Source organism: Poecilia mexicana, unplaced genomic scaffold (genome assembly GCF_051168715.1).
Source record: "Poecilia mexicana isolate PSO_F unplaced genomic scaffold, ASM5116871v1 scaffold_15, whole genome shotgun sequence".
Taxonomy (NCBI): Eukaryota; Metazoa; Chordata; class Actinopteri; order Cyprinodontiformes; family Poeciliidae; genus Poecilia; species Poecilia mexicana.
In genome coordinates this window covers 12,884,731-12,905,353 of record NW_028263384.1, presented here as the reverse complement: position 1 = coordinate 12,905,353, position 20,623 = coordinate 12,884,731, and the positions used below count along the sequence as shown (strand labels likewise).

The window sequence follows — 20,623 nt, the reverse complement described above, 5'->3', positions numbered from 1 at the left end:
ATTATTGCCATGGGTTATGAGTGCAAGTCCTCCTCTCGGTTTGGATCAGGAAATGTGATCTTATTGGTCGACGCTGGGGGGATTCAGTGTCAGGTGATGTGGACGCAGACGGCTACTACTCCTTCTGCTCCTCCGTGGAGAGCGTAGATCGCCGCTCTATCAACCCGGATGCTGAGCACTGCCCAGTGCGCAGCCCTGTCGGCACAGCAAGGGGCGGAATTATTTCCGGACCTTTGAAGCGCAGCTTTTCCCGGCTGCTCAGTCGTCTGGCCGCCAGGCTCTACATCCGAGCCGGGAGAGGAAGGTGGATTTAAATGTGCAGCTTCCCTAGTGCACGGTAAGGTGCTGTGTGTCACGGTGAAGGCACACACATCCGTGTTCCTGCAAGATCTTGGCAGATCGTGACTACCTGCACGCCAGGAAAGACGTAGTGACAGACTGAGAAAGAGAGAGAGAGAGAAAGAGGAAGAAGGGGAGCGGGGTGGGGGGAAAGGAGCATCACTGCTGAGGGAGATGGCCGAATGCGGGCGGAAGGCGCTGTCTCTCCTGGAAGCGGCCCGCTCCCGGTACGAGAGCCTGCAGATATCCGACGATGTGTTCGGCGAGTCCGGGGATGACAGCAGCGACAATCCCTTCTACAGCACCTCGGGGGACTCCGACTCCGACAACTACATAGCCGAGGCGGGCGAGCAGGAGCAGCAGCACCACCATCAGCACCACCACCATCCAAAACGCGGGGACAAGGATTGTGGCCACAGCGGGGGGTCTGGTGGCGGGTCTGCGGGCGGGAGCAGCGGGCCCCCGGGCTCCCTCACCCGGAGTCAGGCGGAGGAGGAAGGCTGGACGGAGACGCTGCAGGATGTCACGGTCCCGCCGTACAAAGAGACATACGGTGAGGGAGACACGATTCGCGACGAACGAATAAGGTCATTTGTGCAGTAGAGAAGAAATGCCCCCTGGCTTTAAGGTGAATGGAAACACACAGTGTGGGTTTTCAGGTCAGACAGGCCATTTCTCTGACTCTCTAACGAAAATGTAGGGCAGTGATAACGCAACTGAATGCACGCCTCCTTTCCATCCATGTGCGATGGAGAGGAGCAGTGACACCGCACTGGAGGGTTAATGACACACGCTTAGCCTTTGATACTTCACCCCTCAGTGCTGTGATACACACGCTGCTGAGTTCATGTTTGATTGCAGTGCGGAGGGACATGCTGTGTAATTTAGAGAAGCAGCAGGGTACCTCACACAAACTGTCTAACTTATTCATAGGGGAATCAGATAAACTGTAAAAGCTTAATGCCAATGCTGTAGTTAAATAATTTCCAATTACATATCCCCACAAGTCAGTGAGTAGTCCTATACATACACACACGCCTTGCCTTACCATTCAGTCAGTCAGTGGGCAGGGCTAGAGCTATAGAAGTTACTGTAATCGGTGTGAAGTTTACAAGCTGTGCATGTTGACCAATGAGGTGTCAGGGCCAAATGGAGCTGCAGTGACAGGAAATAAACCATGAAATAATAATAATTATTGCCTGAATGATTTTTTTTAAAACTGTTTTTTATAATAGAAAAATGTGTTCTTTTAAACACTACGCTGTGTGGTTCTCGGCTATATTAATCTTGGTGGTTTTTAGCACTTGCTACAAGCCTGGTTCAGTTTTCTTCCTGCGAAGAGAAAAGGAGACTTCGACGTGTGTGTTTTTGAGAACCCATCCACCTGCTCTGTCCATCCCTTTCAGTTTCTGCGTGTTCATCCACAGCAGCAGGGAATGCCAGTCTGTATCCACAGTGATATAGAGCATCGCTGCAGCTTTGGATGCAGCTGCGGCATGTGGCTCTGGAAGATATGAACCAAGCCCGGCTGTGCTCATAGCCTGTTTGTTGACCTTTTTTTTTTTTTTTTACAAATGAGAACCCAGCTCTGGGTAAAGTGCAAGGAAAGCACTGCAGAATCAGAAATAACTTGCTTGCAAAAAAAAAAAAATCCACCTTTTCTTATGATTAGAAATGTAAGAGCGCATATGGGTTTTTTTTTTTGAGCCAGAGTTCCCATGGAGATAAGGAAAGCTTTGTATTGAAGATGCTTTGTACTTCCCACATCCTGAAGTGGGTGTGGTGTTGGTCTTTAGTTATTATAAGGTAGCGCGCAGGTGTGTCTGTCTGTTTTAGTCTGAGGTGGATTTGCAAAAGAAAAGCATTCAGTGTCTGTTTGCACAAACACGGCAAACCTGGGTTTTGGCTGCTACTCTGCGAAGATAAAAACACATAAAGTGACAAAACTGTTTGCAGACTTAATAATCTGGAGCTCTCCGGTCTGAACATCGGTGCACGAATATGCGTCTGACACTGACGGCATCAGAAGCTTCTTAAGTCGGCCAACGCTGCAGCAAAGGGAGATATTAATACGTCTGGACTGCTTTGCCTGTCTGGCTGCATATTTGTCACTTGCCTGCCCATTTCTCTGTCAAGGTGTGCTGCCCGTCACACAAACACACTGCGGATGTGACAGCTCCACTCTTTGGACGCCGTGTCATGTGTTCATAAATTATCGGCTCCTGTCAGAACGCATTCGCTCACAAACCTCATGCAAACCCTTGATGGTTTGTTCTGGTTTTGCAGCAGAAGACAGGTGCAGATCTAGAGGAAACACTCGGGTCAGGTTTTAGTTGATTTTTAGGGTTCATAGTCGGATGAGAATTTGTTTTCTCTGCACAGCGAGCAAGGCATTATGAAACCCATATCTAAACCTTTAGATTCTACAAACAACTTATGGTGAGGAGTTAGGAGTTCACTCACTTTGCTGACATCCTGTTAGACTGCTGCTCCTCACCATATACCAAGTTACATGTTTTGACCTGGCATTTCTAAATGTCATTCTGTCTTCATGTTGATGCAGAGACACAAAAAATAATAAAGGTTTTTCAACTTCAATGGGCTATTCTGAAGAGGAAATCTATAGATATGCCTAAAGAAATCTGAACAAATGCATTTTTCAGTAGACTTTCAATTAGATGTTTATATTGGATGTTTGCGCTTCTTTGTAACAGAAGTTTTCTAAATATTACATATTATATTGAAACAAAGCATTTTTATAATAGGAGTAAGGTATTCTGTAAAAAAAAAAAAAGAAAGTATTTTAACCCCTTTCAGATTTTTCTCTGTCTTTGCTTATTTTACCACATTGAATTTTTGTCTCGTTTTTCTGTTTATAGCTTTCTGAATATTAAAATCAGACCATCTTAGTTTATTTTAGGAAACCCTCTTAACGATGACAGGCAAAATATCATTTTCAGTTCTCTCCTGGCTCCTCAGCTGAGCCTGAACCGTGTTCAGTTTGGTGAAGGGTTTATGCGCCACAAATATAGTGTAATCTCCCACTGTGTAATCCCTGGATATAAAAGCTCTCTACCAGGCAGATGTTTGTCCTCCAGCTACTGGAATAAAAAAATATCAGCTGATCAGCAGGTAGGATTTTCTTCGTCCTGGGTATTTGAGTGGATTTGGTAGTAAATGATTTAGAAAATGTATAATTTCAATCCCCGGTTGACGTACATCAGGCAATGGTAGCAAACAGCATATTTGCCGGTTAGACTAAAAACAAACTGGCGTTTCTTCATCGGAGACCAGATCTCTGAGGAAAAGGTGTAAACATCTGCTTTCTGACATTTTACCTACTTTACGCTGGTCTGCAAATTAAAGTCCAAATAAACTGCACGGGTTTGTGGCTGTAGCATGTAAAAATGTGGAGGTTGAATATTTTCAAGGCCATTTCTCTATGTTTTCGTTTTGTTCCTTATAGAAAACGTGCCTCTACATCCTGCTTAGATTTACATTGAACTTTAAAGTTTAGTTGGACATAAATGAGTTTGGCTTTGAGCCAGCCTGCCCATATTTTGGCCATCTCCTCTGCAAGCGGCAGACATTTTCTCGTGATTGTTCCCGATGTCCCTCTTGTCCACATCCTGTCCTCCTCCAGGCCTGCAGAGCTCTAACGTCCCGTCCCGATGGCGCTGTCTGTAATTGTACCTTAAGAGGCTAACGCAGCTGATGCAAACCATTCAGAGAAGCCAGAGAAGCGATCCAAGGAGAAAATGTTGCTGTCTGCTGTTTAGAGATAATGAGACGTTGGTGTTCAATTGAGCTTGACATTGTTCCACTCAATTTCCAATTTATTTATTTATTTATTTTTTTCGAAGCAGTCAACAAGCTCAGAGAAAACCTCTAACTGAGATGAGCCAGTAAAAACCAGACAGAGTGGTGAGGGATGTTAGTGTATCAGCTGATAGTTACATTTATTTCTGCCATCCTTGAAGCTTCACCCTCACATCATACTATGAAGAATGACTTAACACTGTTGTTTATTAGTATGTAAGTAAAACGCTTTTCAGTGCATAGCTGATGAAAGTTGAAATTCCCCGTTTCTTTTAAATGTTTTCTGGTAGCAGAAAACATTTGGCTTTAAATATAATTTGCATTTTTTGGGGAATTCAGTAAAATCCTCGTCATTTTTTATTTTAAAAACAGCAAAATTGTGTTATCTCTGTAACCAACATGGTAAATGACAATCCGTATTGGATTTTTGTTGTGGATGTTGTCTATGATAGTTTTTTTTTGTGGAATAAATAGACGATGGATGGTTCTTCTGCAGTTTATTTTCCCAAACCTCAGCACAATAGCTTAAATATGGAAATATTACTGAATAGTAAAGAATATGTTGCATATTTTTCTTCTTAGCCCCATTAATTTGAATTTGTAATTGTGTCTTTTGTGAACCATTTCTATGTTGATCCCTTTTTTTTTTCTATTTATTTGAACCATTTCAGGTAGTAATTGTAAATCACTACCTGAGCAAAATATATTATTATCATGTGCAAATAAAAGTGGTTTGAGAATCCTGGATACTTTGCAAATATCGTTAATAAATAAAACAAATAATTTTGGTTCCCAACACTGAGCCCTGAGGGACTGTGGTCTATAGTGTTAAAAGCCTTAAGCTGAAAAAAAAAAAAAAAAAAACTACAACAACCAGAGCAAAACTCAAATGTGAGCCAAGTAAGGCTGCGATTATTTATCAATTCAAATCTGAAATCATTTACTTATATAATGTCTCTAATGTTTTTGCTTTGAACTGTGGAAAATAGTGGAAAAGCCTACTTTGAAAGTAGGTTTTTGAACTGTGAACTCTATTCATTTATCTTCCAACCTACAATTAGCCACCGTTTATGTTATTCAAACTAAGCTATTTTACTCATTATGTCTAAATGGACATTTTATCTGTGTTTTCTCTGAGATAAGGGTTATATTTAACCGCAGCTGCAGCGTTTCGAGCATACGTCTCTTTATAAACCACCTAATCAGTGTTTGTTTGCCGTGTGTGTCTGCTTGACTAAATTATAAATGCTCCTGTCCCAGCGCCGCTATCTTTTATCAGCCGAGGCTTTATTGGCAGATGTCAGAAGCCTGATTCAGCTAGTTGGGGACGCGGTTCTGACTCATTTCCTGCCATAACAATAAAGCAACGAGACACTGAGACCTTCCGCGAGCAGAGAAACGACAAACTCCGACGCTCGCCACAGTGCGGCGGCTGTCAAATCTTCTTAACTTTCCAGCCACGGCCCACGGCCTTTGACATTCATACCAAAGGCTGACACGGTTCATTCATGAAAAAAAAAAAAAAAAAAAACTGTTTTGATGCTGTTTTTTTCTCTACTTTTGAGGTGACATTGTGCTTTATGTCAGCAAGAAGCACTTTGCGTTTGTTCTCCTCTGCTTAAAGAATGACAGCTCACTTTCTCCTGTCAAAGTGTCAAAAAGAGTAAACATTTCATCGAGCAGAAGAGCCAAACTAAAGTCTGTTACTGAACTTCAAGAGCTAAGATTGACAGCCGTTCCCGATAGTAAGCTTATGTCCGACTTCCTGTCGTTCTGTGTCATTTGCTGCAGCATTTCGCTTATTTCCTTTCGGTCTCCTTCCAGGACCCATTCAGAAGATGCCGGCCACTGCCACTGCCTTGGACTTTTTCCAGCTCTTCGTCCCAGACAACTGCATCCAAAACATGGTCACCCAGACAAACATGTACGCCAAGAAGTTTCAGGAGCGCTTCGGCTCCGAAGAAGGCTGGTGTCCCGTCACGGCGCAGGAGATGAAGGCCTTCCTGGGCTTCGTCATCTCCACCAGCGTGCACCGCTGCGAGTCGGTGCTCAGCATCTGGAGCTCGGGCTTCTTCAGCAACAGGAGCATCGCCTTGAAGATGAGCCAGTCGCGCTTCGAGAAGATCCTCAAGTACTTTCACATCGTGGCTTTCCGCCCGTCCCAGGGGAGCAATCAGGGCCTTTACAAGATCCAGCCGTTCCTGGACTCGCTGCAGCAGTCGTTCAGCTGCACCTTCAGGCCCTCGCAGACACAGGTACGTGCAAGTCTCCAGATCGCCGGCTGATGTTTCTGTTCAGACTCTTCATTCTGCTGTAATGTGAGGAACCAAAGTACAGTGCAAAAGTTTAGAAATGGTTCTGCTAAATGAGGAGTCATTTAGCAGAATCATTTTTGCTTTTGTGGCTCAGTGAGAAACTTAGCGTAATGCTAATTAGTTCTCCAAGTTGCAAGTTTTCAACTGTGTTTAGACAGTTTTCCAATTCTCTGAACTGCAGTCAAAGTCAAATTGGAGATAAGGTTAGATTTAGACATAAAAGAGTAGTTGTAGAAGTGTTTAAATCAGATGGTTACTGACTCAGCAGTTTAGATGATGTTTAACCTTTTATGAGCAAATCTGTGAACTTTTACATTAAGGCAAGGATTGCCCCACTTCCATTTAAAATGAGACAATGGAAGGGCTTTGCTTGAAGCAATGTGAACCTCAATCTGAAAACCATCCACATATTAATTATGTAGGAAAGCTCAGCTTGCTTTTTTCTTTCTTTTTTTTTATTATCTGGCTTTTCCTCCAAAATTTCTTTTTTTTTGGCTTCAGTTTGGACTCACTTTTCCAACTGGGTCAGTAGAGAACTATTTTTACTTTCTATTTTGGGTTGCCAGGAAATATGTCCAAAACTTTCAGCTACTGATGAGCAGCACTGTTGTTGAAGAAGTAGCAATCAGTTCACGTTTTATTTATGTTTTTTATTTATTTTTTATTTATATGCTTTCTTTCTTTTTAATTTTTTTGGATAAGGAAAACAAAATCTGGCACTATTAAAGTAACAAAGTTGTTGTATTCATCGAAGCGTTCAACCTCTTTCTACCATGAAACTGTATGGATTTACATTCTTTAAAGAATGGATGGTTGTTGACGGTCGCCAACGCTCATCATGCTAATCGCTTATATAAGACGCTAAAGACAACTTAAAATGTCAGCATTGTCTCATTTTGTCTTATATAGTAGATAATAGTAAAACCCTGCTTCACACAGTCTGCTTCTAATGTAAATAATCAATAATTGTTGTTAGGTATAATTCTTAAAGCTGTTGGCCGGGTCAAATCTTCAGAGAACCAAATATCAGAAATCCACCATCAAATTCAGATTTTTGCAGATGTGGCCTGTTTTTGTGATGTGTGACATGAAAGCACTCCTTTTGCTTCAAGTGGAAATGTCAGCCCTTTTTGACGCTGTTGGTATATTCCTGGTAATATTTCACGGTAATGTTTTTTTTTTTTTTTTGGTATGAAACAGCAGAGGTTGCACTTTCTGGCAAAAAGCTTGGCCTTCAAAAGCAACTCATGTGTTTCAGTTAAAACTCGCACATGCAAAATTATTGGAATTTCACATTGATATAAATTACAACAACACTGAAGTTCCCTTTGGAATCAATATAGTATTTATGAATTGGAATATGAATATGAGTTGTCATTTCATACATGTACAGTTAAAAGAAAGGGATTTTTTTTTTATTCTGGCGGCTACTGTCGCAGTGAGAACTGTGTCGAAGAAGTCCTCTTATTTTTCACGCAGCATCACAATAAAGGATAAGCGTTTCAGATTTTTACCTGATAAATAAATGCAGAGCTCTGACCCAAAAACAAATAGATCAACTTTAGAAAAAAGAAAAAAAACAGAACCTTACTAGCGTCAGCTGTGTGCAGTAGAGATTTATTTTGCACAGCATTTGCAGATGTGGTCATGTAACCTCAGACTGAGGTCGCCCTATCACACCATGTGCACAGTTTGCAGCACTGATAGCATCTGAGACAAATCATTGAATAAAAGGCTCTGGATCAATGTTTTCATTTTTCAAAACCCAGATAAGGTCAAACAGTTCTTTACCATAAAGTCTTGTTTTATAGTTTAAGTTTGAAAACATGAGTCACTACTTAAGGAAACTACTATATGAAGCTCATGGACTTGGTGGATAGTTTAACAAGTTTGAGTACGAATGCATGAATAGTAATGTTGCTAAGCCTTGTTTTTGTTGCTATTCGCAGGGTAAACCAAAAGGAGACTTGCACGTGATTGTCTCGCTCTTTTAACAAATGAAGCTATAAGGTGTGGCACAAATATCTCAAACCCCCCATGTTTTGCGAAATAAAATACAACCAACAGCTTCCAGAAGTGTATTAGTTAGCAAATACCGCACTTTTTGTAATTTGATTTTAGAATGAGTGCATTTATATAAATACGTGATGTGCTTATGCATCGAACATTGAAAAGACAACAGACTGTTTACAATTCAGCAAATAAGTGCAGTTGATATAAAGAAATTAAAAGAAAAAGATCTTATGTATGTTCCAAGTGGTTGCATGTTTTGTTTCTCTTATAAAAGCATTGATTTAGCTCCACTTTATCCATTGCTAATAACCAACACACTGTACTTCATAGTCAGTATTTGCTCATGAAGGGTCTCTTGGGATAAATAATCATATTTCAAGAGCATCAATTTTCATGCCTGCATCAAAAAAAAAGTAATGGAAGTAGAGGAAACTAGCTGATTCATTTGCTTTTAGTTTGAGCAGCTTAAGTGCCTCTCGGATCAACGTAACTGATGAAAGATGATCCCTACTATTCCAGAAATTCATTTGGGAATCTCGTAACCTCTGTCGTGTCACACCCAAATCTAATTCAGCTCTGCAAATTTAAAGGAAACAGTTTAAATATTGTGGAGTTATTGGATTGTCAAATAGACCCGAGTTGTCTTTTTTTTTTTTTTTTTTTTTACGCTAAATCATCACAATCTGCTTGCATCTAAAATTGAAATAATGAGGGCAGGATGGCTGCCATGGAGTGTGTGTGTGTGTGTGCGTGTGTGTGCGTGTGTGTGTGTGTGTGTGTGTGTGTGTGTGTGTGTGTGTGTGTGTGTGTGTGTGCGCGCGCATCCAGGACAGTTTATTTTATCTGATAGTTGACTTGTGCCAGGGACAGAGTGGGTGCAGACACCGAGAGAAGCACAGAGTGAAACTGTTGCTTTGTCAAACAATAGTTTACACATTTAATGGAGAAACAGACTTTTCTTAGTAACTGTATTGTCCTGTTTTCTTTTTGTTGTTAGTTTAAACCTCTTCCCACTAATGGTCTCCTCATGGATCCAGTGTCTGATATGCAAGTGTTTTGGGGGGGTTAGAAAAAGAGAAGCACAATATTGTTTCCTTATATTTATTCTCACCGATAGTAAATAATTTGTTGTTGTTGTTGTTGTTGTTTCTTCAGAGGCTGAGCAGTAAAGATTTAACTAAGGACTTGTTTGTTTGAAACAAAGCCTTGGGTCATTACGGGTTGGACTCTAAGCCCACGGGGAGATCTGAGGTTTGGATGAAGTCATTCAGCGAGAGGCTGGAAAGCTTCATTATTTTTTCATGAAACGATAAACTCATATTTGACTGGGAAATGTCCTGTTTGACGGCAGAGCAGAACTGAGCTTACAGTCACAGCTCCCTTCAGCGTTAGTCAGATTCAGCATGCAGAAAAGACAACAGAGAAACAGCAGGAAACATAAATTTACACACACCTTATAAAAAGACATCTTTTTTTAAACTAACAAACCTAAACTTCTGCTGTTTAGCATATTCTCTTTGTGTGTACACGGTTTCTGTCGGGGTGCTCCGGCTTCCTCTGACGGTCCAAAAACATGGCGATTATATCTAACTGAGTCCAACACAATATAAATGATTGGACTAATATTATATTATTGCATGTAGGTGGATATCTGTTTGTCTTGTGAAGGGATCACATGAGATTACATTGCTGTGAATTGGTTCTGTCTAAAATGATTTAAGTTAATCAGGAAAGATTGTTGACAGCTAACCAGATTTGTTTTTGTAAAATGTATCGTGAAAAGTCAGATGCAAAGTTTAACTTTAGCTACTCGACCAACAATAAAGTCAATCCTTATCAGCTGCTATATTCAGTGTCATGAGGTTTGGCAATTTCACCAATTTCTACATTTATCTAATGCATCTAAACAGTAGGGGGGAAGTGTCAGTGGTGATTAAAAAGCAAAAGTTGCGAACCAGAAGGTGTGTTTTTTTTTTTTTCTGCTGAAAACATTTTTTTTTATCATTATCCCACTCAAACACAAACTACTCTTCAAATGGCTGTACTCTCTGCCTAGTTTTCCACACTGACAGCCAGCCTGTTACTCCAGTAGCACCTTCTGCGCTACGGCGTCTTTAACACGTCTCCATGATAAAAATTTCATGCTTTTTAAGACTCTCTAGATTTGACGCAGTGTTTCATAACATTAGCATCGCTCTAGTTGGGGGTTTCAAAACAGCACAGTGCTCAGTTTGACTTCTGATTTGTGAAATGTTTTTTCTTGCATGTGGATTATTTAAGATCACCTCTATATCACAATCCACAACACCAAAGATTAAAGATGTAATTTTAAAATAAATCATCATTTTGCTTTCTTCAGATTTCTTCAGATTGAAGACTTTTTTTTTTTTTTTTCCTTCAAGCCTGAGTAATAATATTGGTTTTAGTTTCATGGAAATGTTTTGACACGAGCTAACGTTTACTGAATCCTCTGTGCACTTCCAGGTTCTTCATGAGCCACTGATAGATGAGGACCCCGTGTTTATCACCACCTGCACAGAAAGAGATCTGAGGAAGAGGAAGAAGAGGAAGTTCAGCCTCTGGGTCCGGCAGTGCACCTCCACCGGATTCATCTGTCAGGTAGAGGCGCCGGCTGAGAGCAAAATAAATAAAAACCTGTGGCACGTTTCGAAAGAAGCAAAGGAAGGATGTGGGTCCGTTTTAATTTTCTGCTTTGAAACACAATGGCAAAAAAAAAAAACCGACTTATTGAATAAGAGAGCGAAGTTTCCACTCAGGCCGAAATCTGAAAGGCTTTTAATGAAGACGTGAGCGGCTTTGATCCGGGCCCGCCTCGGATCTCTGTCTGGACCCGTTCCTTGTGTGCGCCGGACAGAGGAAAACAGCTTTAATACATTTTTTTTTTCATTTTGTGGGGAATGATGGTCACAGGCTGCAAAATTCGCTTTGAAAACTGGATGTGAGCGTGAGAGATGGCTCCTGGGCTAAAACGCTGGTTTGTTAGTTTCCTTTTTGATGCCGCGGAGTGGAGTATTTTCTGGCTTCAGATTACAATCACAGATAGAGCTGCTGTGCTGACTGACGGCGTTGCCCTCGACGCAACCCTCCGCTCCTACGCTCGTCTCTTATGTAACGCCGCGAATCCTCCGAGGACCAGAACTGTCAGATCGGTCCAACCCTCCTGAAAGCTGTGCTGTGTGCACATTATTTATTTATTTTTTTTATTTTATTTTTTAGAAAAGTCTCTTCTTTTTTTTTTAGGATTATTTTTTATTAATTACCAACCACAGCGCTCTCGGTTAACCCAAAACGTCAAACTTGAAACAGTGACTTTGTGAGAAAGTGAAAGTGAGGTTTTGGCTTTCTTAGGGCGACATGTTGACGTGCACAACTACTGGGAGAAATTACCAAACTAAATGAAAAACACACATTTACCCCCCATCTCACTTTTCTTTTATTTTCATCTCTCCATGTGAGAATTATGCAAAAATAACGCAAAACCTTCCAGTAAACATTCCTGACATCAAATCAGTCGGTTTCGGAGTTGATTTTTGACACAAAAGGTCCAACAGACTCCTCTTAGTAAGGAGGAATAAGGACTCCTCCACCTTACTGGCATCTTACTCAAAAATGGAGATCTGTCACCTTTACTAGGCGACAGTAAGGTTCATAAAACCTTTTTTGACTAGCTTATCAGTGAAATCGGAGGTTTCACATAGAAAAACCCTGCTTTATATAACCCTGTCAACGTAATCTGTCTTTAAAAAAAACAAATCTAATGAAAAGTAGTTCAATTTAGAACTTCAACTCAATATGTAACAAACAATATCGAGAGATTCTTATTAAGGTCAGCAAAAAGTAAAGGGTTTCTGGCCTGTAAGCACACAGACTTTCTTCAAAGACGTGAAACACGAGAGCGAGGCTCATCTATGAGACAGAAACGCCCTCAGAAAGAAGAAAGAGTCTGGTGTCACGTCTTCAAGACAATAACCTGATACTTCCACCTTGAAAGGTGCAGTGAAGCCAAGCATGTTGGAATGTTTTAGCTGCGGACTCATAATTTTAAGCACTTTTTAATTTGAGAATTACCTGACCAACAAATAAAACGACACTTCTGGCGCGATTAGAGAGGTTACAAAAATACGACATTGTAAATTTACTACAAGGAACCCATAAATAGATCAAATTTAGCATTTTAACTACAAACACAACATGCGTTTCGTTAGTTAGCCCGGAAAACAAGCCAGAGTTGCTTTAGTTTAAAGAGAAGCGTCGATGCGCTGAAATTCAACCATTTGTTTTTAACATTTATTGTTTTTCCCTTACATGAAAGCAGTTGTTAAACAACATAAATTATTTATTCATAGATTTCTTGTGCTTTTATTCAAATAAAAGTACCTTTTATGCGCTGTGCTTCACACGCTAAAGCCACGTTCCATTAACTCGTCCATTTCAGAGAAGAAACATTAGCATTCACACCGACTGCAGCCATTTGGCAGCAGCTCCTCCTTCACCAGTTTGCTGCACATCAACTTGATTCTCCACTGATGTATTCTTCATCTAAATCAGGGACAGGAGAACAAAAAAAAGGAAAGAAAAAAATGTCAATCATTCGTCTGTGGGACTACAAAATAATATCCAAGCACCTCACAGAATTAGGGACTCTCTCCACTCAGCTTCATGGCTCCATAGCTAATGTAGATCTGGAATAATCAGACTAATGCCATTTGACTCAGTGCAGAATGGAAAAATTAAACTGTTTGCTAATAATTCTAAGTTTATATTTCTAATATGTACAGATTTAATGCCCAGTTTGCAAAAGGCTTTCTACGAACAAGCGACAATATGGGAATTTTGCTGAAACCAGCTCAGCGTTTGGCCCTCTGTACCTGACGTTCCGTCTGGTTTCCGCCCACCGTGCAGATCTCCGTCCATCTGAAGGAGGGACAGGGCGCAGACGGACTGGCCACCTTGAAGAACAAGCCGCAGCTCCACAGCCTCGTGGCCAAGCAGCTCTGCCAGAACATCTCCGGCAAGAACGCCGTCATCTTCACGGGGCCGTCCATCACCAGCCTCGGCCTCTTCTCTGAATTCAGCAAGCAGGGTAACCAAGCAGACGGCTTCCTCTTCTCTGGCTTCGGAGGACAGATTGTAATCTCACCCGTTGTCTTATTCCACTTTTGCCTTTGTACAAATTTGATTTGTTTGTTTCGTTTTAAAGCGGGGTTGATGGCATAGTCCTCAGGCTGAAACAGAACAGGCAGGACTAGCGTAGGATAAAACCACGCAACATAAAAGATCGTAGCTTGGATTCTCATTATATTTCAGTCTTTACCTATTTTAAACCCAAAATTATGTTAGCAAACTAAACTTGTAGTTTCTTCCCTCACCCTTACCCCGATTCCAAATCTTCGCTTTGAAGACCACAAAAAAAAATATTTACTGAGAGAGAAACAGCAGTTCAAAGCCACTGATCCCCTCGTAAACAGGGATGCCTTGTTGACCGGATCTCCAATAAAACGTCCTCTTTTTATTGGGGGACTTTAAAACATGAAAGTGAAAACAATGTTCTGTGGTTTCCTTGGTCTAGGAAACCAAGGAAACCACAGAACCAATTGAACCGAAAATTAAGGAAGTCCAGGATTTTCTCCATTGATGCATTAAAACCAAAGACTGCTCAGCCTCGCTTCCACCTCTGAAGATTTACGTCACAGAACAAATCGTTGCTCCGTTGAATAAACGCGCCGAGAGTTTGTGCTCCAGCACAGATCGGAGCCGATCAAGGGAAAATTGATCTGATTAGTCAGGGCCTCATTAATTTATCAAGAGTAACTGGCGCCTCTCTGCAGTCAGATGTCGTCCCACTAATGAAATTGGGTTTCATTAGGACTTTTCACTTAATCCAAGAGAAACCAATCAGAGTATAGATTTCAGTTTTACTAATAAATAAAATGGCTCTGCTCCTAGTTAGTGATTTAAGCTCTTGTTTTCTGGCCAGTGGCATCTTTTTAGTACAAAGCAAAAGACATGCCGCTTGGCCGAGGTTAATTAGCATTGCTAAGAACAGTACTGAACCAAAACGTTATAATAAAGAGCCTGGCGGCGCTTCTTTATTCTAAACAAAAACCAGAGAAAGTGAAGTGACAGTGCATTCACTCTGTTATGTTCAGCCTGAGTGTCCCTCCACCAGGACGACTAAAAGACCTCAGATATGATCAACATTGTGATATCACTATTAGTAGCAGCTGTAAACACTCCCCCCCCCCCTCTTTTACGATAAATATCTGGCTGAACACACATTGTCCAACAATTTTGTCTCTCAGTTTTATCTCGCGTCTTTAATTAGGGGACTTAATTGCTCCGCGCTATTCTGCAGCAGTCGTGCACACTCGTGAGCGGAGACGGAAGCCGCTTTGTGAACCGTTGACACATCAGCGGTGGCCGCCCACATGCCTGTTTTGCCTCTTTCTCGCCCGAGGAAGAGGCAAAGAGAGTCAATTGTACGCACTGATGAAAGAGGGTGAACAGCCGAAACGGTCCTGCAGGTTTCCAGTTCCCAAACTAAATAGGAAGACGGAACGAAAGCTTTCTTCGTGGTTCGTAAATTAGTCATTTAGTCGTTCGTCAAATTTATATTTCCGCCAAATCCAACCCGAGAAGCCAGCCTTGAAAAAGTGCTCACACACACTCTTGGGCTTTTGTACACTCTGTTGCTCTGCTACCAAAAGAATCTGTGCATTTTCTTAAGATTTAATATTACAAACCATCACAGGTAGCGACATGAAAAAAAAAAAAAAAAACCCTGCTTGTATATGTTTCTCTCTTCTCTGTTCAGATATCTACTGCTGTGGCTTGCTGAGCACCAGGAAGAGTGACTGCACAGGTCTGCCCCAAAGCATGCTGGTCTGCAGCTCCACGCCGGCGCAGCGCGGCCAGTCACGCGTGATGATGAAGGGCAGCATGTCTCTGATCAGCTGGTACAATAAGGGACACTTCAGGTTCATTACTAATGCCTACTCACCAACTAAAGAAGGTGAATGAGGAAATAAGACCTTCTTCAATGCGTCCTGTTTAAACAGCTTTAGGTTGAAATGTCTGTTTCTAACACACAATCTGCTTTGCTGCATGAAAGGAAAACTGTCTTCTGATTAGGTGAAATAAACTTCAACATTGTTCTGCGATGTGAGTTTGCCATCAGTAGATTCCCCCCCATTATCAAGTATTCCTGACACTGAGAAACAATGAGAGCTTTTAATCCACAATAATCCTTTCTTTAGGAGCCGAGAGGATCATGATGTTGCATAAACACCCTCATACGGTCTAATCCACTTCGTTAGGTTTTAAATCCAGCCGTGTTCATGCTCTGTGCTGGAGGAGTGTGGAAGTGAGGAAGCAGATCAGTTAAACGGTTACTATCTAGTATTGATTTTCTTTGGCCTGTGTGTGTGTGGGAGTCTGTGTGGGAATGGTTTGTAATCTGGAATTAATAGCAAAATAGCCTCTAATCCTTTCATTTCGTTTGAAGCATCAACACCGCGGTCGATTGATATTTGTGGAAACGGTATCAAGTTTTAATTTCCGCGATTGAGCAAAAGTGAAAATGTGCAACAAAATAATGCAAAAATGGTGGCAGGTATGTTTACATGGATTTCTTTCTTTCTCCTGTTCTCTATGCTACCTCTCTGCTATTTCTTGTGTGTGCTTTTGTTTTTTTTTGGCAGGAGTGATTATTAAGAGGAAAAGCGGAGAAATCCCGTGCCCCCTTGCCGTCGAAGCCTTTGCGGCACATCTCAGCTACATCTGCAAATACGACGACAAGTACAGCAAGTATGTGCAGACCTGACGGTGCCTCTGCATGGGGCTCGCTTGTTCTCTCCAGGTTCTCAGTACTGGCTAGATGAAACTACACTTGGCAGGTTGAAATTTAAAGCGATGTTGTTTCTACTGACTGGAATTTACTGGAATAATCCTTACTTGAACATCACTGAGAATCAGACGAGGGAGCAGAAGATTGCTTTGAGCTCATCGCTAAAGTTGAATGGTCAAAATATCAGTAGAAACATGCTGAAAGCTGGCCAGCTATTATATAAGGGTTATTTTTTTTATTTATTTTTTGTTTTGCTTTAATAAAAAATGTTTCTACTGATTATTGAGAAAAATGATAATTAAATTTTCATGAATTATTCTCGATTTACAATAGGTTTTACTTTGAGAGACCCGTCTCATTTCTACCATAAACAAACTTCTTGTTGAACAGGAAATCATTTTAGGATCTAAATTTAAACATAAAACCCCGGGTTATGACGACCACTAGGTTCAGTAAAAAGGTTCCTGCGATGTTTTTAGTTTTTCACAATAATAAACAGCTTTTTTTTTCATATAGTTTATTCATCTGTTCTACCCCTAACATGTTAGTTTGTATCTGTCCTTCATTTCAGTGGTGTAGGAAGACATAATGCAATAGGAAAGTAACACTCCAACATCGCCTTACAAACAATAACCTCTTTAGCACATTTTATTTCCCATATAAGCCGCCCTGAAAAGGGGTCAACAAGTGAAACTGCATGAGCACCACAGGTCTCACACGTCTTTTTTTTTTTTTTTGGTTTGTTTCTTTCTCTCTGTCTTATAGATATTTTATCTTCCATAAGCCCAACAAGACTTGGCAGCAGGTGTTCTGGTTGAGCATCAGCATCGCCATCAATAACGCGTACATCCTTTACAAGATGTCCGACGCCTACGCCGTCAAGCGCTACAGCCGAGCGCAGTTTGGAGAGAGACTGGTCAGGGAGCTGCTGGATCTGGACGACTGTTCCCCCACACAGTGAGAAGAAAGAGGAGGAGGAGGAGGAGGAGGAGGAAGAGGCAGAGGATGAAGACAGAAATACAATCTCTCCCACATGTTAATTTCCACTTGGTTGTACAGACCTTCCTGGGTCTGTGTCAGTGTGCCAAGCTCCCGTCTCTCTCTTCCCGTAGTTGTTAATTTCTGCCCATGTAAATATTCACTAACACACAACTGCACTGTATACATTATTAAGAGCCACCTGGGGTAGCTCCCCCCCTGCTTCAGCTGCTACTGTTAGCCACACACTTCGGGCGTCAGCAGACATCAGTCAGCAGAAGCAGAGACGAAACAAGAAACAACAAAATGAGTCAGATTTCACTCAGAAATGATGTCACCTTAAAGTTTTTAGTCTTATCAAAGAGTTCAACTATCTAACAATTTAATAAGCCTGAATTAAACTCAAAATATCTAAAAAAAACAAAAAAACAACTAAAAAACACACCTGGCACCTTGTAACTAAGTCCGAGTAAACACGACACTGCATGCATTGAGAATGTAGATTGACGTTTGTGTTATTAAGTGTGGAAAAGATTTTAGCTCCAGGCGAGCTGTGAAATAATTGCGTATGTGTGTGTGTGTGTGTGTGTGTGTGCGTGTGTGTGTGTGTGTTCAGTAAGTAGAACTGCCATTTGTGTGTCTGATGTCGAGCCTGAGGATTGAAGCGTGTGACACCTGTGACCCAAATGTGTCGTTCCGTTGCACACCATGTTCGCTAGGGGCGCATCGTCGGTAAAAAGGGACGCCGTGTCCATCTGCCCATCACAACTGCCCACATCAGAAAAATCCTGACAACAAAGCCATAAAGTTCCCTTTGGAACTGTAGTTTTTTTTATTATTATTATTATTATTCTCTAACTGTAATAGCAAAAAATAAAAAATGACATCCATACAGGGTTTTGCAAAAGTATTCATACTACTTGAACATTTTCTCACACGGTGACATGCTGCTTGGGGGCATTTCTTCAGTAGAGACAAAGAAAGTTTTCCAGGTGGATGGAAAATGAGCTGGAAGGAAACCTGTTAGGAGGCTGCAAACGCCTTCAGACCGTGGCAGGGGTCGACCGTCCAGCAAACCGCAGACGCGATGGAACGATTTTAGCTCAGAACATCTTCCTGTCAGCGTCCGTCACCTAAATCCTCTCCGTCCAACCCGGACTGAGCTTGAGCTGTTTGGCAGAGAGGAAGTGGCTAAGATGGTCTGTCACTGCAAAGATTGCGAAAGTCGTGCTGCATTCAAAAGAACGCAACACTATTTAGGTTTTTTTTTTTTACTGAAAACTATGCATCATTTTCCTTCCTTTCCTTACACACTACTTTGTTTAATCCCAGTTTGGAGTTTTGGGCTTGTAATCTGACATCATGTGAAACAGTTCAAGTGGTGTGAATACGTTTTGGAAGGCTCTGTGTGGTTCATTTTAGGAGATTAACTGATTAATTAAAATGATCGATCTGTTAGATTTTATTTTTATATACATAAATTCTTCATTATTTTTTTTTTAAACTCATAACTTCATTACACTGTTTACACCCAACTAAGCATTTAATTGCCAGTCCCATTGCTTTTGGCAGGAGTCCTTTCCCTCCTCCTGCTTCACAGTGAGGTATAGCTGAGTTTTAGAGGGCGGAAAACGTCCGAGCGCTCCGGCGTTGCCAGGCAGTGAGTAGAGACTTGGCCGCCGTTCAGGGCTGCGTTCAGACAGTGACGTTTGGCCAGATTCACTGTGGAAGCGGGGCGGGCGGTGGGGGAGGGGGGGTAAAACCGGGTCTAGAGGCAATCAGGTTAAGATGATGCCAGTCCTGGTTTGACTTTGATGTGACATAACAAAACTGCGCCATATTGCCGTCTGAAGAATGACTCGCTTAGCTTGGCTGAACATGGTGGGGCTTCGTTCCTGTTGTTATGCTGGGAAAACGTTGTGAAGAATTTTATATGTGTGAAAAGTATTGTGTCAGCATGGTTCCGTGTGTGAATACATGATGTTACTGTGATACGACGGCATTCGTTGAGTGATTCACTCGTTCATTCCCCCCACCCCCACCCCTTCATCACTCCCTTCACAGTCTTGCACTTTGAAAGCTCTGAAGCTAGTAAGATCCTCTTAATTTTGGGCAAAAAAAAAAAAAAAAAAAGTCAAATACACATTGGTTGTGTAGGTGAGATGTGTAAATATAGGTAGATAAATGAATAACATATATGTGAAAAAACGCAAATGATTAAAGGGTGAAAATGAAAGAGTAGATCTGCGACAGAAGGACGATTGTTTGTAATTTGGTTTCATGTTGATGATAATCACTCCGTCTCAGACTGAAGATTGTGACTTCTTTTTATCCTCTCACTAATCCTGATCATAGCTGTTGTTACTCTTGTGCGTGTGAACCGCTGGACTTTGTAAAAATGAATGTTTCGGACTGCCACCAACTAACACTGTTTATCCGAGGGAGCGCGTCTCTCATGTCACCTCATGTCACCTCATGATTTTAATACAATGTTTGATATTACGTCATAGGCAAATGTTTTCACTCAATTGCCAAAAAGAAAGAAAAAAAGAAAAGGAGATATGACATGAAGCTAAAATGTTCAGCACCCCCTGGGGCTGCGTATAGAAAGGATTAAAGAAAGTTTGCAAAAGTATTTGCACATCTTGAACTTCACAACTCGACACATTGCAGCCACAAACCTTGGATAGTAAGTTTTTTTTTTTTTTTTTTAGCACCAATTGTGCTTCCCCCCCATGTCCAGATGATGAATTGAACGTTGGTCCACGAGCTGTTCAAAGCTGATCGAACTGTTTTATAAACTAACCCTGCATTAAACGTCTCCACACCTTTATCCTTGGCATGCCTGCTGTGTTGCTTGCTCTCCCTGATGCTGTTTGTTCACCAATGTTCTGTTTAATATGTACAAAAAATTGAAAACAAACCTCACAGTTATGAAGTAATTCACGTTGGTTTCATCTCACAAAACGTATCGAAGTTTGTGGTTGTAATAATAAAAAAGACTAAGTTGAGGGGAATGAATACTTTTACAAAGCCCTGTATATATGGCTGCTGTCCTCAACATTTTCACCTTTTCTCAAAAATCTTTTCTATTAACAAGCTTTTAAAATTTGACACACAGATACCTTAAAACCTCTAATTAGGGCTTAACCATCTTTACATCCTGTCTTTGGCAAACACTGCCACAAACTGCACAGTTTGTTAAAACTGAAAAAAGGAGGGGAAAAAAAAAGCGTTTTTTTTTTCACTTTTGAGCTGTCCGTTTCGTCCATGAACTGGGTTCCCACACAAA

At 41.2% G+C, this 20,623-nt stretch overlaps 1 protein-coding gene across 1 annotated transcript; it reads left to right on the top strand.

Annotated features, from left to right (window-relative positions):
• Nucleotides 1-31: 31 nt before the first annotated feature.
• Nucleotides 32-17,893, top strand: pgbd5 (piggyBac transposable element derived 5). Its single transcript, XM_014968138.2, has 7 exons — nucleotides 32-892; nucleotides 5,983-6,413; nucleotides 10,971-11,105; nucleotides 13,410-13,590; nucleotides 15,322-15,519; nucleotides 16,208-16,313; nucleotides 17,119-17,893. Exons 1-7 carry the CDS (start codon nucleotides 514-516, stop codon nucleotides 17,312-17,314), a joined length of 1,626 nt encoding a protein of 541 aa, XP_014823624.2. The 5' UTR covers nucleotides 32-513; the 3' UTR covers nucleotides 17,315-17,893.
• The last annotated feature ends 2,730 nt before the right edge of the window (nucleotides 17,894-20,623 follow it).

What these genes read in the sequence shown, in the direction of transcription:
- pgbd5 (XM_014968138.2), top strand. Translation starts at nt 514, where the DNA reads ATGGCCGAATGCGGGCGGAAGGCGCTGTCTCTCCTGGAAGCGGCCCGC. An exon ending in GCCGTACAAAGAGACATACG is followed by an intron (nt 893 to 5,982) that starts GTGAGGGAGACA and finishes GTCTCCTTCCAG; the next exon opens with GACCCATTCAGAAGATGCCG. An exon ending in CTCTGAATTCAGCAAGCAGG is followed by an intron (nt 13,591 to 15,321) that starts GTAACCAAGCAG and finishes TTCTCTGTTCAG; the next exon opens with ATATCTACTGCTGTGGCTTG.